General features: G+C 43.1%; 1 protein-coding gene across 7 annotated transcripts in view; it reads left to right on the forward strand.

The window, feature by feature from the left end:
• ENOX1 (ecto-NOX disulfide-thiol exchanger 1) overlaps nucleotides 1–19066 on the forward strand; it is a 332135-nt gene that overhangs the window by 192164 nt on the left and 120905 nt on the right. For all 7 annotated transcript variants that reach the window (XM_081214793.1, XM_081214789.1, XM_081214791.1 and 4 more), the window contains 2 exons: nucleotides 3452–3558; nucleotides 7484–7601. In XM_081214793.1, the coding sequence (XP_081070919.1) occupies nucleotides 3452–3558; nucleotides 7484–7601 (225 nt within the window). The remainder of the gene's footprint in view (nucleotides 1–3451; nucleotides 3559–7483; nucleotides 7602–19066) is intronic.

Genomic DNA, 19066 nt, shown 5'->3' on the forward strand with positions numbered 1-19066 from the left:
TGGGGTTGAGGTTTTTTTTTAACTTGTTAATATGTGGGGGGAAAGTATAAAACTCAATAAGAAAAGAAGTATAAAAGTAATCATATTTAGTTTTGCTTTGAATTAATTATGCTATTGGAAAGAATACAATTACATGGAATTGAGAATGGCCCAGAAAAGTCAAGATAAATCTCTGAATTCTGACTGCTTTCTGAACCTCCAGTGTGTATTCTGGCTCCCTCTGGATGACCTTCAGGCATCTCAAGTTCAGCCTGTCCAGAAGTAAACTCCTTATCTTCTTTCTCAGACCTCCACCCGTGCTCTTGGTCTCTGATGTGCTTCTCCAGTTGGAGTCATCCTGGTCTCTCTTCTCTCCAGCCTCACAGCACGCCAGCCACCGTGTCCTGTCGACTCCTTGCCCCTCCCTCCATTCCAGTGCGCTGTCTTAATTCAAGCCTTCATCATCTCTCCCAAACAAATCCTACTCGGATAGGCTTCCTCTAGCCTACAGTATAAAGTCACAGTCTGGCTTGGCATACACGGTCCTTCCTGACTTATTCCCACCCAGCTTTAGCCCTCTCCCCGCCAGCTCCTTTCACACAAAGTCCTTTCACAATTCCATGGCGACCTCTGAACCGGACGTTCCTGCCTTCTCTACTGGGCAAGCCTTGATTCATCATTTAAGACTTAGCAAATGTTGTTTTCTTTGGGGGTGTTCCCTGACTCCATCTACTGAGTTAGCTATCGTGTCCCCATAGCTGTCATCCATACCTCTCTTGCATAGGATAATTATCTGCTTGTCTTTCTTGCTCCCTAGAGACCATGGTCTCATCAAGGGCATGGCCTTTGTCTTAATCATATGTTTCTAGCAATCAGTCAAATGCCTGGTGACTAGGAGGGTCTCAGATGTTTTCTCGATGGATGGATGAATGAATGAATGGAATTTAAACCCTGGAATATGGTAATAACATGTTCTAAATAACTGAGGCATTGGGGCTTCCCTGGTGGAGCAGTGGTTGAGAGTCCGCCTGCCGATGCAGGGGACACGGGTTCGTGCCCCGGTCTGGGAAGATCCCACATGCCGCGGAGCGGCTGGGCCCGTGAGCCATGGCCGCTGAGCCTGCGCGTCCAGAACCTGTGCTCCGCAACGGGAGAGGCCACAGCAGTGAGAGGCCTGTGTACCACAAAAAAAATAAATAAATAAAAATAACTGAGGCATTTATCCTCAAACAGGGAATATCTGCAAGAGTACATGCCTTGAGTAGATATTAGGGGATCCATTTTTACCCTTGAACCTGTGCAGAGTCTTTCTTCTAAGTACCTTCCCTTCTGTACTCCTCCAAGTGCATTACTGGTCTCTCTTACCTTCCTCCCACTCCACACACGCATGTATGACCACGTAACTTTCTCTTTCGTGTATCCCCTTTATTAACAGCCTTCTCTGATTGATGGCAGAATTTTGACTTCTGTCACCCAGATAACTCAGCCTCGACCCTTCCTGTCCTCTCTCCTCAGGCCTGGTGTCAGGACACCACAGTTCTTACTCTTCTAAATGATGCTGATCAAAGAGGTCTACTATTAAAAGCCATGAGACCCATTACTCTTTAACAATCCCGTGATCACCACCCCCGCCAGATAGTCTCATCAGGCAGTGGATTCCACCATGGGCATTTTGGGCCGGGTGCTCTGTGCTGCCCATGCAGCAGGCATCTGGAGGCCCCAGATGATCCCAGCCTCCCTGCAGGCAAAGCCATAGGAAGCCCAGGCAGTGGGGCTGAACCAGTTCTCCTCGGCCAGCCACGGGCAGTGCATCCGAGCAGAGCCCTGGGGGTCGGTGGTCAGGGGAAAGTCAGCCCTGGGAGCAGCTCATTGTGACTAACCTGGCAGCGTTACTTCCTCCTGGTGAGGCAGGAGAGGGGAACTGCATGCACTCAAGGGCAGTGCGAGCTTAGCTTAAATCCTCCTGTTACAGGCAAGTGCAGCAAATTCATCAGGAGACATGATGATCAAGTTTGATAAATAAGGAGATTTGGAGTTGCGATCTTCTTGAGTTAGAAAACGGTCCATGTAAAAGCCCCTGCGAAAATCACCCATAGACTGAGAAGTAGTTGCTTATTAGCGTTAGAAGATATTTACCATGTAGTAAGTGAAGGGAATCTGCTTTCTTCCTTTCCTCCACCACACATTTGTTTATTTCTAATGTTTGAAATTGGGGCACCAGGTGTTGCTCTTCTGTGGGGATTCTTCTATTACTCTTTGACATTCCTTGGGCACCTGGAAGATTTGGAAGAGCTTTGATGTCCTTTTTTAGAATAGAGCCTTGGGAATCACTTTAGAAAGATTTATGTTAAGTAGAGCATTAGCATCCCTAAGAAGCTCATTTTGACTGTGCCTTCCTAACTAAATATTTAGGAGTTCAGGTTTAATCATACGGCTCATTCAGTGCTGTAATTTCCTTAATCCCTGCTTACTAGATCAATAACTGCTTAAGCAAGATTGAATCTGCAGTTGGTTGACCCCCGCCTCTCACATCCACTACCAAGAGCCCGTCCCTTTCCCTATCTACGTTTGTTCACCACCCTTCAACATTGATCGTGGATGTAGCGCCTCCCCTGGAAGCCACAGAAGTGCAAAATTAAGTCAAATTGTTAGAGTTAGAACTTCCAAGGTGTCGGGAGCCAGAGGGATGAGAGCCTTATGGAAGTTAAAATGGAGTAAGAGAGAATGGTATGTGGCCGTGATGAACTACGAAGGACACCATATGGTGTTGAAATAAGATCTGCATGTGGTGCTGCTGGTTGGGTGAGCCTTGGTCTGTCTTGAAGTGAAGGCAGTGGCTCCCATTTTCTGCCGGAGGGCTGGAGGGCTGGCTATAATGGGCGCAACGGGGAGAAAAGGGGACCAAGGAGTAAAAATGGCCTTGAGACTGAAGGGAGATATGACACAACTACTTATTGCCCCAACTTGGAACTTGGACACGGTAATGTCTTCAGCGGGCTGCACTGGGGTCCTTGAGATGGAGACCAAAAGCTAAAAAGGGATGTTTGGCTCTTCCTCATTCAGCCACTCCCCCCGGGCTTCACTTCTAAGGCCCCAATCCAGGCATTTTTTGATCTGTATATCTATATTTGTGTGTCAACACCAGTACCTGTATATCTATAGATCTAGGTGTATAGATGCACCAAGTCATATTTTTAGACAAGAGGTAACAAATGCTTGGAAGCAGATGTCCATGAACCTTTCCCAGTCGTATTTAGAATTTGTTTTAACCTAAAGTTATGGAGACAGACATGAAGGGAGACCTCCCCAACCTTGCTAACATGTAAGTACAAAAAGGCACAAATTGGATGGATATTGATGATGTTATTTCTGCTGCGACATCATCCATAGACTCCTAGTGTCTTTGCTTTGCTTCCCTATAGTGATCACAACATAAATTACTTGTCTTGTTTGACTTCCTTGTTCACCAAAGTTGAGCAGATTGTGGCCGTTTTCAACGCTTCTACCAGACAAAAAGCTTGGGACCATTTCTCGAAAGCTCAGCGCAAGAACATAGACATTTGGCGAAAGCATTCTGAGGTTGGTGATTTTATTATTACTCTTTTAACCACCATCACACAGCTGGATTGGCAGGGAATAGTGTGGCTGCAGCCATGATGGTTTTTGTTACAGTGGGCAGTCATCCTGCCCTCACTGTCCACTCCAAATCCAGCTCAGATTTGTTCCTTATCCAGAAAAGCAGCTGACTTAATGCTTAGAGGACAGAGTGCTTTTCTCCCCTGCAAAGGGAGAAAAGCATCTCTCCCATTCATAGTAAAGAGCTCAGAAATAAGCTAAGACACTTTGCCTAATCACTGTGCAAAACAAGAAAAAAAAAAAGTGTAACGTAAAATAGAAAACTAGTTTTTAAATTACCGAGTTTCTTTTCAGTGTTCTACAGCATGATGGTGACGGTTTGCTCTTTGGCTAGAGATGGCAAGTATGCCTTTCATCCACATCTTCTCATCCTAAGCAATGTCTCCGTCCCCTGTGCTAGCCAGCAGGTCCTATCAGACCTCTCCCCAGAGCACATTTCCTCAGGGAAGTGAATGTCCAGGCTAGCCCTGTCCACCCTTCTGCATCAATGCATGTGTGAAGTGTGAGTATCTACCCCAAGGCAAGAGTTCAGAACTTAACCTTCACTGCCACCTAGAAGGACCAGATTGTGTCATTAGTCATTGGTGGTCCAGCTGTTATTTTTAACTCCTCAGTGTAGTGTACGCTTTGAACCTGTAAGTTAAAAGTAAGTATACTGTCTTTGTTTGCTTCTTTCTTTTTTTTTTTTTTAACGAGAGAATGGTTTTCATTTGGATGCCTCTCCGTCTCTAGCATGTTAATATTAAAGTTCTCTAAATGATAATCCCCTCTGTCCAAATCCCAAACTTATAGAAGGTAAGGTTTATTAATTTAATGATTTTGGCTCACACTTGTAAAATAAGTGTTTTATGTAGAGTTTGAGGAACCACAGAGTACTGCAGTATCAATCATTTGGGTAGCATTTTAAGTGCCCATTAACTAATGCTAAATTACAGTTGAATACCAATGGCACTTGATGTAGCATCCATATGCATACCAAGTAAATTCTTTATTATCACTGTTACTATGATGAGTACTGAATGACTGCACAATAATGGGACACTTAAAAGGCTAGTGCAGTTTATTATTTAGAAGGACATTTTTTATTTTGTTCACAAATACCGAGAAGGTGGTTGGTGACTGATGCAGGAGGTGGGATTTCTCTTTTATTCTTCGGGGGCCAGAAAACCAAAGGATGCTTACCCAGTGCTCTCCCAGACACTGACTTGAGCCCCATGTCAAGGTTGATTTTCATGAGGAAAGAGTCCCGAAAATCAATGATGAAATACGTGAATCGAGGGTTCTGAAACACTAATTGGAATCCATAAACTATGATTCAGATTTGGGAATGATCTGCCTATGAATTGTTTTTTTTTTTTTTTTTTTGGCTTCACATAAAACCAGACATGATTAAAAGAAATGTTAAGAGAAGGGCAGGTGGCATGATGCTGAATAAACCCCGGCGTAAAAAAGACTCGTTAATCTGGGAGTGGTGGCAACTATCTGTTACTGATCTAAATCACGCTTCCTGCCACGTCGGATCCTGTTTCCCCAGCCCCGCCTCCCCCGTGCAGGGCCATCCCCTCCCTTGCTGAGCAGGACACTCGAAGGCTTCCAGCCTTGTTCCAAGGAAGCCTGCTTGCTTTGCTCCCTACTGGGAGGTAGAAAGGGACACAGCCCAGAAAGATGCTTCTGTAAAGGATCTTTGTGTCTCCCTGCCACTCCCACCACCACCTCTTCTGATATAGTAGGAAATAGAATTCTAAATTACCTTTGATTTTCTCCCCTACATGTTGCCTGATTGATTAAATACCAGTTGGCAATTTAACATTGTGGATGATTTCTCAGCTGCATATGAGCTTGATAATTGGCTTGATTTTTCCACGTTCCTGTGAACAGCATCTGTTAATTATCTGCAACACCTTTACAGATTTATTAGAGTGTACAAGTGATTTACTGCTGAACCAGAGGCACCCTGTGGAAACAGCCTCAGCTTTTTTTTTTTTCTCCCATCTTTTCCTTTCTGCCACCCTTCCCCACGAGAACAGCTAATGTATGACAGTTCGTCATTAACTGTAGGAACTAAACAACAGGCCCTTTTAGCCTTGTGTTTTCTTTCCACCTGAAGTTTCTTTGCTCCAAGTATTTTCAGGCCACCTCCTCGGGAACTGGGCTCTTTGTCAGTAGAAAGATTAGTTGTCCACAACCTAAAAACTTCCCCACTAATCACATGTGACATCCGCCTCCAAGACCCGATGGTGTTACTTAAGGCGGAATTGGCACCTCTTTCTACAGGGTGGCATGGTCAAGTGAGGGGACACTGCCTGTCATCCTGGTGCCTCTCAGGACTGCCCTGTGATGGGTGGCCCTGTCCCAGGGACCTTGCCTTCTGCCCTCCCCCTTTCCCTGTCTTTGGTGACTTCCCTGTCTTTGTCTGTGCACTTGTGGTTCCCAGGGTTCAGAGCTGACCATGCCAATGTGGTTAGCAATACAGAATTCCCTTCCCATCGTGCTACAGTTAAAAATCTGTGTGCTAAGGAGAGAAGAGAGTTGAGAGCACGTATAACAGAATGATATAGACACATCCATCCATCGAATGAGCGCTTTAAACTGTGTTTAAAGTCATGCCATTAATACATTAGGTGTTGTAATTTAGTTTTATTCTTATTCATAGATTTATTATAAAGTGAAATTATTTTAACTGTTTGACATTTTTTTAGAGACTCCAATATAAATGGGGAGAAAAACAACAATGCAGCTCTTTCCACCCCACCCCACTTTTTTTGTGTGTTTTTTTGAGGACAGAACATATAAAAGAACACAATGGATAAGGATTTGCAAATATATAATTTACAGCTTGATCCAAAATAATAATATAATTATTTAATGTAAGCAATTAGTGTCCTGATGTTTAAGCACAGTAGTAAACAATTTATTGTGTAATTCTTTACTTTTTACAGTGAGTTTTCACATACACTCTTGCAGTCAAACAGCCTTGTATTACCACTGCCCCATTTTTGTGTGAATAGACAAAGGCTCAGGAAATTAAATGCCTTGATTGCAGTCACTTTTCTAGGAAGTGGAGAAAGAAATGATCCTTAGATCTTAAAGGGATGCCAAAACAACCATTACAACATAAACAATAAACCCCACATGATAATGTAAAACACCAACAAAGAAGGCATCTGTTTTCATTTTGTCTTCCGACATCATTTGAATTTCACCATTTGGATATGTGAATGTGTGTGTGTGTGTATGTATGTGTGTGTTGTATGTGATCACACATGGGCACATACATGCAGGGACACTATTTTGCATGAATAATAATAGTGGTCAACATTTTCAACTTAATGAACCAAGTCTCTCACATGATGCTAAGTGTCTCACATGCATTAACTTTTTTATCCTCAAAACTCTCCTTGTCACACTATCTCAGTGAGTGAATTGACACTAAGAAAGATGAAGAAGCATCCCTAAAGCGACACAGTGGGTCAGTGGTAGACCGGCCTTTTAAAAAACTCTCTTGCTCACATTCCTATCCACCCCTACGTTCCAGTTCTGGTAACAGGCATTTCTATGGGAGCCTCACGACAGCCCTACCAGTTGGACGTTATTGTCCCCCATTTTACAAATGAGGAAATTCAGAGATTAAGTAACTTGCTGAAGAGCCCTTGACTCACCATTGGTGATCAGGAATTTCTCCCAAGTCTGATACCGAATCCCTCGATTGGTCCACACCCCAGACCCCTCAGAACTTCACTCTAGATTAGGCGGGGCAGTGTTTGGGAGGTGAAGACATTCCTATGTCAGTCATAACACATGGAGAGACCATTGGGAAAGGTGTGTCATGTGTAGCTGACTCTGACGCCCATGGGTCCTCTGCTTCCAGGAGCTCCGGAACGCTCAGAGTGAGCAGCTTATGGGCATCCGCCGAGAAGAAGAGATGGAAATGTCGGATGATGAGAACTGTGACAGCCCTACTAAAAAAATGAGAGTTGATGAATCAGGTAACGTGGATAACTGCCACATCCCTGCGAGATACCTTAGTGATCTTCCTAATCTTAGATGGGGCATAAAGATTGAGAAATGGCCACATAGCTCACTTTTATTTGAGTTAAACTAAACTTTCATCTTTGACTGACTCTGCCTTGTATTAATAGAACTTGAAATTCCTTCTTGGGAACGTAATGATTTAAATTGTTCCAGTTGTTTCTCTGTATGTGGGTCTGGAGCCACACTTATTTTCGGGGATATTTGCCTGTTCCCCTAAAAATCCTTTTCCAGAATGTGGCAGCCACCTCTGATGCTGAAATACAGATAAAATTTGGTTTCAATCAGTGTACTTCTTACATGGGAAATGTTGAATCCCTAAAGAAGCTTTCTAGCCTCTGAAGCAATGTGCTGGAGAATTAGACTGCTTTCCAATAAATTTTAGTTCCTAACCTGTAATCAAAGGGATGGTCCCATTTGGTACCAAGAAAGGGGCATCAATCCTTGAGTTATAAAAAGGAGAGAAGCTTAAAGAGAACCTTGATTGATATTCTCTGCCTCATCTGAGATGCTGATTTAAAACTCTTCTCAAATTGTATGTAATTCCCTTGATGTGGTAAAAGCAAGCAGGAGAGGTGCTCACTCAAACGTAGGAGGCACCAAGGGAGACTGCTTGTCTGAGGGGAGGAGTGTTTCCTAAAGGGCCTGGGAACAACCACAGTCGCCACCTTTGCCAAAAAGGGAATAAAACACTCACCTCTCCCAGGCCTTTTTGGGTGACCAGGAACAGAGGATCTTTGCTAGTTTGGTTAGTAGAAGCCAAAATCAAGATTCCAAAATGGTCAAGTCATCAAGATTACAAAGCAGTCAGTTAGGTTGACCGGTCGGTTCCACATCTTGGTTGTTATGAATAGTGCTGCTATGAACATAGGGATGCATGTTTCTCTTTGAATTATAGTTTTGTCTGGATATATGCCCAAGAGTGGGATTGCAGGATCATATGGTAATTCCATTTTTAGTTTTCTGAGGAACCTCCGTACTGTTTTCCATAGTGGCTGCACCGACTTACATTCCCACCAACAGTGTAGGAGGGTTCCCTTTTCTCCACATCCTCTCTAGCATTTGTTATTTGTAGATTTATTGATGATGGCCGTTCTGACCCTTGTGAGGTGGTACCTTATTATAGTTTTGATGTGCATCTCTCTAATAATTAGTGATGTTGAGCATCTTTTCATGTGCCTGCTGGCCGTCTGTATTTCTTCTTTGGAGAAATGTCTATTAAGGTCTTCTGCTCATTTTTCAATTGGGTTGTTTGTTTTTTATTGTTGTTGAGTTGTATGAGCTATTTGTATATTTTGGAGATTAAGCCCTTGTCAGTCGCATCATTTGCAAATATTTTCTCCCATTCCATAGGTTGTCTTTTCATTTTTTTTTTTATGGTTTCCTTTGCTGTGCAAAAGCTTGTAAGTTTGATTAGGTCCCACTTGTTTATCTTCATTTTTATTTCTATTGCTTTGGGAGACTGAGCTAAGAAAACATTGGTATGATTTATGTCAGAAAATGTTTTGCCTGTGTTCTCTCCTAGGAGTTTTATAGTGTCATGTCTTATATTTAAGTCTTTAAGCCATTTTGAGTTTTATTTTTGTGTATGGTGTGAGGGTGTGTTCTAACTTCATTGATTTACATGCAGCTGTCCAACCTTCCCAGCACCACTTGCTGAAGAGACTGTCTTTTCCCATTTTATATTCTTACGTCCTTTGTCAAAGATTAATTGACTGTAGGTGTGTGGGTTTGTTTCTGGGCTCTCTATACTGTCCCACTGATCTGTACGTTTGTTTTTGTACCAATACCACACTGTTTTGATTACTGTAGCTTTGTAGTATTGTCTGAAGTCTGGGAGAGTTATGCCTCCTGGAAACAACCTAAATGTCCATTGACAGATGAATGGATAAAGAAGATGTGGTACATGTATACAATGGAATACTACTCAGCCATAAAAAAGAACAAAATAATACCATTTGCAGCAATATGGATGCAACTAGAGATTATCATACTAAGTGAAGTAAGTGACAAAGAGAAAGACAAATACCATATGATATCACTTATATGTGGAATCTAAAATATGGCACAATTGAACCTATCTACAAAACAGAAACAGACTCCCAGATGTAGAGATCAGACCTGTGGTTGCCAAGGGGGAAGAGAGGAGGGGGAGAGATGGACTAGGCGTTTGGGGTTTATAGATGTAAACTATTGCATTTAGAATGGATAAACAACAAGGTCCTAGTGTATAACACAGGGAACTATGTCCGGTCTCTTGGGATAAACCATAATGGAAAAGGATATATATAAAAAAGAATGTCTGTATGTGTATAACTGAGTCACTTTGCTGTACAGCAGAGATTGGCACAGCACTGTAAATCAACTCTACTTCAATAAATAAATAAATAGCGGTCAGAATGCTCTGTTTTTGCAGGGCTTTAGAAGAGAATGCCAGAAGCATAAGATGATCACAAGAAAAAGCTCCTGCATCCAGACGTATACAGAGGGGAGTTTCATTTCCCTAGAACAGTGGTTCTTAAAAGCATGGTCCCCAGTCCAGCAATGTTAGCATCACCTAGGAACTTATTCATAATGTAAATTCTCGGGTGCTACTCGAGCGAGACCTACTAAATCAGACTCGAGAGGATGGGGGAGGGGAGATGTGAGTTTCAGAATCTGTGATTTAAAGCCTTCGGCGGAATCCTGATGCAGGCTAAAGTTTGAGAACCACTGCCTTAGAAAATTTCCCTTTCATCCTCAAATTCCGTTCATTTGAATCTTTTAGAAGCTCAGCATGAAAGCAGGCACCACCACTATTTTTTGAAGCCATATATCCTTTGTCTGAAAAATGAACCAAGCGTTTATGTGTCAATGTATGTCTCTTATTAAACTGATATCAGATTTCTCAGGACTGCTCATTTATTGGGTTTGGATTTGTTTATTTGAGGAAACCACCTTCCACGCAGCGTTTCTATTCTGCAGACCTTCATATATCAGAAGAAGAAAGTGAGTTTTGGGTGTGATTTTTCTTAAATTCAATGAGCTCTTCCAATAAGTAAATAAATAACTTTTTTCCTCAAAAAAAGCTTCCATCATTTTTTTAATCAGAGTTTTTCAGGACATCTCTGCTTTTCTGATTATGAAGAATACTTCCTTGTACTTTTGCTGTTTACCACGTATAGTAATTTATAGTGTGTCTTTGGCTAGATGAGGGGCAAGTCTACACAAAACCCGGATCCTTAACATCTTTATAAGGTAGGTGTAGAAAAAAAGAATGGAATCAGTCAGGAATTCTGATTTGAACCTGTGGCTTTTTTTCCCTTACTTTGGGAGGAGTGGCATTTCTTTTTAAACAGCCTGTCAATTTCTCAAGTAAGAATTATGTATAATTTCATAGCCTGCTTGGGATGAGACAAGAATAATAATGACTCAAGAATAGTAATAAGCCACAGAGGAGATCTTACAGACCATGGCAGCAAGCATATACCTGCAGGATTGGCCCCTGATCTGTGCTCCGGAAGAATCTGCAGGGATACCAAGGACCTCTCCTCTCAGTGGGGACCACAGGGGTCCTCCCTGGAAGTTCGACTGAAGAGCCTTCTTCCCAGACCTCTGTGGTTTTCCTCCCAGGCATCTGATAAGAGCCTGAAGTAGGACTTGAACTTGCACAACTTTCTCCAGGCTCGTTCCTTGGTCGGCAGAATTAATGAACACAATACAGTGCATGTTCCACACCAGGCCAAGGGCAGAGATGAAAGAACCGGGGTTCAAATGCCAGGCCCTGAGGAGTTCAAAGTCTTTTTTGTGCTTTTGGAAATGAGACGGACCCGGAGAATGCGGTGTGTGGTTTATGAGGAAAGCGCAAGACTGATTGGAGGGAAGGGAAAGCAACTGACCTTCCTTATTCCGCTGGGCCCTCAAGATCCTGCCAAAAGGCAGGTAGGTGGTGGTGGTTCTTTCAGCCGTGCATGTTCGGGGGGCGCAGCCTAACAGCAAGAATCCCATCTTGTCTTTTGACCAAGCTTCAGACAAGATCATGTGAACTGCTGAAAGGGGGGACTGAGGCCCTGCAGCCTGAGGGAAACAGGCCTTCCAGCGGCATCTCCTTAGGTGACAGGCCACTCGGTTTTTTTAGGTACAAATTTGCATGTGTTAGTCTAGTCACCTCCAAGCAGTCCTCTGAAAACAGAGCACTCTACTGAACGGACAGGGGAATTGCCAGACCTGAAATAGAAGTAAACTTCTCCATCCTTTAAGGAATCCCTGCCCCCTCCTTTTCTGCCAAAACAGTGAGACCTTGCCTCACGGGGCAGCAGCCGACCCAGGAATTCTTGGAAATCCCAGGGGATAATACCCTCCCTCCCAGGAGCCTCCGGCCTGCCCTGCCCTCCATCTTCCTCCTAGAACAAAAACCTGCGCAGGTTTTATTGCATTTCTGAGGGGGAGGTGGAGAGAATTGACTTTGGTTTTCAGAAAAAGCAAGGTTTATTATGTGAGGACTTGTATGATACCTTGGGTTCAATTTTTTTTTTTAATCAAAGTTTTTCAGGGCTTCCCTGGTGGCGCAGTGGTTGAGAGTCCGCCTGCCGATGCAGGGGATGCGGGTTCGTGCCCCGGTCCGGGAAGATCCCACATGCCGCGGAGCGGCTGGGCCCGTGAGCCATGGCCGCTGAGCCTGCACGTCCGGAGCCTGTGCTCCGCAACGAGAGAAGCCACAACAGTGAGAGGCCCGCGTACCGCAAAAAAAAAAAAAAAAAAAAAAAAAAAAAAGTTTTTCAGGGCATCTCTGCCTTTCTGATTATGAAGACCACTTCCTTGTACTTTTGCTGTTTACCACGTATAGTAATTTACAGTGTGTCTTTGGCCAGAGTTCCGCCAGACCGGCTGTCACTTCCACATCCCTCTGGGCGGCGGGCCAGTCACTGCTGCTCAGCCGGTGACTCTTAAAGGGGAAAAAGGAGTTTGCTGGAGCCAAACTAAGATGCTGAGAAAAATGAAAATGAGTTTTGCTAATACATTTGAAAATCAAGACAGATCTATCGAAGCATTCATTCAAGAAAATCGGCATCCTGCTCCAAAGTCTGCGAAGATAATTTTTGATAAAAATTCAAATGTATTGTTGCATATAGTCTGTCTCCTGCTGCAATCAAGCCAAACTTTAAAAGCCAGATCAATTCCTCCTTCTCCTTCTCTCTCTCCCCTCACCTCTATTCTCCCTCTCTCCTTCCCCTCACCCTTTCTCCTTTCTCCCTCCCTCCAGGTTGGCAGTGGGGGAGGGCCAGGAGTTGCACAGGAAGGAAGGGAGAAGAGAAGTCTGTCCTAGATGGTAAGGCTTCCCTGGCAGAACCTGATTAGTGTCAGTATTGTGAGTTCAGTGAGTCAGTGCCTATGAAGCCCTTCCAACAGTACTTAGTGTGGAGCACGTAACAAGTAACTCAGTGACTGTAACTGTGCTTCTCATCTTAGTCATCCCCCAACACCTAGTCCTGGGCCCTTCACCAAGTAAGTGCTCAGTAAAAGTTGGTTGACTTCAGTTACATAATCCCCTTCCTCTGGTCCCTGTTTTTGATGGTTCCGTCGCATAAGTTGATCAGAAGATGGTAGCCCTGAGAACACTTGCTCTGGCTAAACTGAAATGGCAGGCATTAAGAAGCGTGTTCAGACAAGAATGGTTCCTTTCTCCACAACGTTCAGAACTTTTGCACACCCAGAATTCAGTGCCACATGCTGAAGAGACTATGGACCAGAGAATTGAAACTCAGCATCATTCTAATGATTGACAAACACTTGTCAAGCATCTTCTTGTGTTCAAGACACTGTGGACCCAGGGGGTATGGAGAGAGCTAGACACAGCCTACCCTGCGCTCTGAGGTGTGAGATACTTTTAAAGAGATAAATAAACATTTCAAGTTAATAGAAATACAGTGCCTGATGCCAAATATATTTTAAGCTGTTAATTTAAATTCAGGATAAAGCAGAATGAACATCACTCTCCAGTGTATGTCCCTAACCCAATATTTGGTGAGTATACATTGTACATTGAACACAGATTTTAGAAGAGAGTAAATCTAAAACAGCCCTTGCTTAATAGACGACCCTTAAACCATTCCATATGCACAAATGCTCTTGGGTTTTAATTATACCTTATTTAAACTCTGAGCTCCTTATAGGAGCAAATACTCTTTTAATTATGGAGAATGGTTCCTGGGTTGTCAAGTTCCCATGGAAACTCACCACAAAATAGGTACGGACTTTTTTTTTTTTAACTCCAGTAAGAAGTCAAAGATTTTCCAGCTCTTTCAGCCAACTGAGTCAAATTAGGGACTCATAATTAAGTTCACTTGGAATCAGCAGTATTCAGTCTGTCTAAACAGTTTCATAGATGGCTGGAAGTCTTAGGTTAAAAAAATTAATAATAAGGCTGTCTCGGGCTATCCCCTGATCTCTTTGAACACCAGGACTGCCTTCATTTTTCTGATTCAGTTTATCTCCTATATGGAAGTGCTTTTGAAAGGCATAAGAATGCCCAACAGACAGGTTACCATTAGGCATGAGTCCAAGAAGAGGTTCGCTGCAGCCCCCAGCACCAGCCTGGGCACAGAAGGGAAGGGCTACTGGATTCCAGTTCAGTGTCCTGCAGCCGACTGATGGGGGCCTGATGGGAGCCATGTCACTATCTCGCAGCTGGTAGGAGCTTCCTTTTAGGAAACATTGAGTGTGATCCTAGCAGGCTTACTCTGGGGTCGCTCAGAACCGGGCAGAGGGACAAGGGCCTTCGGACATGCAAAGTGAGATGGCTCAGTCTCCCATGCCTGGGACTGTGCTCCCTGCCCAGCGGACCCCCAAAGGCAGGAGCACCAGTGGTGAGAAGGATAGGCTGTTTGTAGACCTTCTGTTTTCACACGTGACGAGCATCGGAAGGAGAAGTAGAACAGTGACGTGTGTCCGTCAGTCACCGCCAAGGTAAAGACGAGCATTTTATTTCCAACCATGACAGAATGTCTTCTGGGAACCCAAGGGCCATACAAGGAGGTGTGATGAATTAAAACTTATATGGCTTAAAGATGATGAAATCAGTCTTCTGAGGTGGGCTGGGCAGCCTGCTTCATTCCTAATCTCTTGAAATAGAGCTTCATTTGCAAGGAGACAAGGCTTTTTTCCTCTGTTTCTGCCCTTCCCTTTATTTATTTATTTTTTTAAAATCTTGCTAATCTTGCCGAAGGAAATCAAATCATTGTTTATTTGGGGTAGATTTTCAGTTCCTTGATTTCATGTGCAGTTACAGTTCCCATTTCGTAATGGATATGTTTCTGAACAGTGTAGAAATCACTTCTTTACCTTTTAAATGTAAGAGGCAGATGCTGTTACACTGACCCCGTGCAGCAGGATTCCTTTGTCCCGGCAGCACTCCTGTTCAACCAGACTGTGCTGATCTGTTCTGTAAATTCACATTTGGAGGCTAAACTGTCTTTAAGCGGAGCCCCCTTATAATCTTGTTTTTCTGTAGCCCGCCACAGTGCCGTATTCCCAGTATCGCTCTCATATATGCACAAATTTTCCATAATCGTGTGTTTCGTGTCCAATCGATTTGGGTTGCTGAAATTGTGTTGTGTCTCGGAGACCACAGATTTTTCCCTAATGCTCCAGCCACTCAGCCGAGCGGCGCCTCCAGAAAACCCAGGCGAGCCCTCGTTGAGGGTCTCCATCAGTTCACGCCTGGTCAGTACTAGCTTGGAGCCGGCTGGGTTCTCTGAGTAGTTTTCTGTGTGACAGCCCAGCACATGCTCCCAGCTCAACCACCTTGCAGAGAGGACTCCGGCTCTGTCAAGCCCTGGCTTCTGGCCTGGTGACCGGAGCCCCTGGAGTGTGGCGAAGGGCTCCTGGGCTGATGGGTAGTTAGCAGGCAGAGGAGAAAAGTGAGGAACTTACCAATGTTCAGAAAGGGAGAAGTGCGGAGACCTTGACCCAGGAGGAATGGAGACAAATGGCCAGTGGGCAGCACAAGGTCACGGCACAGCCGCCCGTGCCCAGCCTGCGGCGCTGTGATGCCTTTCCACTGCCAGGAGCACCATGATCTAGGTTGCAGTTTATTATGTTTTCGGGGCATTTCATTCTGATAAGTTTTGATGCAGGATCATTCCGTAGGGGAGTAGATTTAATCCTGTTTTCTTAGCAGGCTCTGAGGACACTGAGGGAATATTTATGTAATAAGGTGCAAAGTTGCTATGGAAAATACTATAGCAACCTAACATCTTCGCAGAGCCAGGCAGCCACTTATAACAGCAATCTAAATTTACATTTATTTTAGTGTCATTTCATCAACACTCTTAGTATCTCATTCTGACAGGATGTTAAAATATGTTTTCAGCTTGCATCTGAGCAAAATTAACACACTGTTGTTGGAATTTAAGTGGGGTTTGCACACCTTCTGGAAAAAGGCAGAATATTTTCGAGGGAGTTTAGATGACAGAATCTGGGTAAGTTTGTAACTCCCTTCTTTCTCTTTCCTAAATGTACGAAAGAATTCCTTTGTGGCATTTATTCCTAGTTTTTCCTCTTAGTTGGTAACTAATGAGTCGGAATTTCTGATTACCAAATGAGGATTATCCTTTTCAACACTGACGTAATTTTTTAAGTGCTCACCTATGATTCTAGCTGGCGCTTATAGAAAACACTTTTAGTAGATCGGCTCATTGCCCTCCAGCACCATGTGACTTTTTGATAATGAAATCTATTTTTATATAAAAAATACCCATTCATTTTGGAAAGTCTAATGATTAAGGATAATAAAAGATAAAACTGTTAGTTATAACACTACAAAAGACTCTTTAGTTTCTGATTCGTTTTCTTCTTCACAGCCTAACTATATAAGCATTTTTGTATGTATTTTTTAACATATACATGATTATGTTTTTAGTCAGACCTTTTTGTATAACAAGTGGGGTTTTTTAAAGCTTTTTTATATATTAATGAAATAGAAAATATAGAGCAAATGCATGTGTATCCTTTCTGGATCATGGGCTCCTTCCCGTGAACCTTTAGGACTTCAAGCTGTAATCTTTGAGGTGGTCAGAGTAGATACCTGAGGTCATTAAAGCCTGAAAATTGGGCCAGCCCTCCCCAAAGCATCTTTTAGGTCCCTTAAATGTGAGTGTGGCAGAGAACTATAGATACGTAGCTGGTTAGTAGTGGAAAGATAGTATGTATTGATTTTCTTCTCTACCTCTCCATCTGAAATCTTAAAGTGTGACTTTAACACTGTTAAAGTGGGACATTGGCCAAAAGAATCGATACCAGACTATATTAAACCTATGCTGCTACCAGCTTCTTGGCCCTGATGTACTGTTTATGAACACCATTGTCCTAATTCTCCTGTGCTTTTATACTGCATCGTTCATCAAGACACAATTGGCGACATAAAGTTATTGTACCTTGACTCCTAACACTGTTGCCCATAAGCTTCATTAATCCAAGGCCTGAAGATCTACTGAAGGAATACAGAAAGTGAGGGCAGATGTCCAATTGAATTCCAGTGAGCCACACTCAGTTAAATGCCCCATAACTAATGGAAAAAGTAATTGACAGAAGTAGCAGTAGTTATTTCCCCCCTTTCTTAGAAATTCCACCTTCCATTTATGATACTTAGAAGTGCTGGTCGTGGAAGTTTATAGCAATTTTAAAAATTATTATTATAGGGCTTCCCTGGTGGCGCAGTGGTTGAGAGTCCGCCTGCCGATGCAGGGGACACGGGTTCGTGCCCTGGTCTGGGAAGATCCCACGTGCCGTGGAGCAGCTGGGCCCGTGAGCCATGGCCGCTGAGCCTGTGCGTCCGGAACCTGTGCTCCACAACGGGAGAGGCCACAACAGTGAGAGGCCCGCGTACCGCAAAAAAAAAAAAAAAAAATTATTATTATAGTGAGCGCTCCCATGTCTAAATGGCTTAGAGACTCCTCTCTTTTACTGGCATGCATGTCCTTGATCCCAAAGAGTGCTCAGCAGACTTTCTCCCCAGCTCCAGGACACAGTGTGGGAAGCTTTCTGGGAAGGGGCTAGAGAAGGGACATTTTATTTGAGACTCCCCATTACCAGCAGAGAAGTAGGGAGACAAATTTCTGGAGCAAAAGTTGCAAAACAGAGTCCATTCATCGTAGTGCTTCAGGACGGGTGTTGCAGGTTCTTTAATGAGCCTATTGTACTGATAACTTCTAGAGCTGCTATGTCCCAGAGACCTCTGCATTCCACTTCCTGCGTGGGTCATTGCCGCTTGACGCAGTTACCCAGATTCCCAGTGATCAGAATTACCTTAGGAATATGTAAATATCTAACACTAGGGTATTGGTTAATTAATCATATATCCATAAGCAGCCTTGAAAACAACCATGTTTTAGAAAACTATATAATGGCATGAGAGAAGGTTCTCTGTATATTGCGAAGTGATTAAAAAAAAAGCAGTTACAAATTAATGTACAGATCATTCCAATTGTGTGTTTGTGTATGTGTTGTATTCACAATTTATATGTTAGGGGGAAATCTGTAAGGAGATAGGTCAAAATATTCAGAGTGACTGTTTCTAGATGGTGTGATTACCAGTGATCTTATTTCTTACTTTTGCATCTCAAAAATTTCTACAGCACATACATGTATTATTTAAATAATTGGACTACAGTAAATATTAATATAAAAATTACCCAGGAGAATCTGTGGTGAAATTTGTATTGATTGAGGAATACTACCGGGCCATTTTTAATCACGGGAAAGTAGAAAGTAGTCATGAATAGTAACTGGTATCAGATGATAGAAGTTTATCGAATTGCCCTCTTTGGCTTCAAATTGGGGAATAATCACCTTTAATTTTCCATAATATTTTACCTTCCTAGACCACATCGTCTTGCAGTTTCCTATTCCAAATATGATCATATTTGCATAACTATTTAATTAAGGATCCAAGAAATAATTCAAGTTCTGATCCAGGCAGACATGTTGAATTCTTACCCACAAGGAGACTGGCAACCATGAGTCTCTTCAGATATGAAGAGACCCTTAGAAAGCACCTTGCATAACCATCTCCTTTCTTCACAAACAGGAATGTGCAGTCCCATGTTGAGCACGTAATGTTATTTGCCCAAGATAGTAAGTGGAAGGTACTAGAACTAGAGCTAGTACTAATACTAGGTATTAGTACTAGAACTCAGTACTAATTTCCTTCTTTCCACGTTAATGACCTTTCTATGGCACCACTAAATGTGGGGAAAAAAAGCTCCAGAATAAAATATCCCTCAAATGCCGTAAGTGGCATCGTAAGAGTCAGTAAAATCAACCAAGGATTTTGAATGCCTGCTATGTGCATGGCACCATGACGCCATTTGGAAACAAAGGTAGGCTGGAGATGTTTATTACCTTAAAATGTTCATCCAGATCAGGCTGACTGGGGCTTTTGCTT

Source organism: Mesoplodon bidens, assembly GCF_964165515.1.
Source record: "Mesoplodon bidens genome assembly, chromosome: 17".
Classification (NCBI taxonomy): domain Eukaryota; kingdom Metazoa; phylum Chordata; class Mammalia; order Artiodactyla; family Ziphiidae; genus Mesoplodon; species Mesoplodon bidens.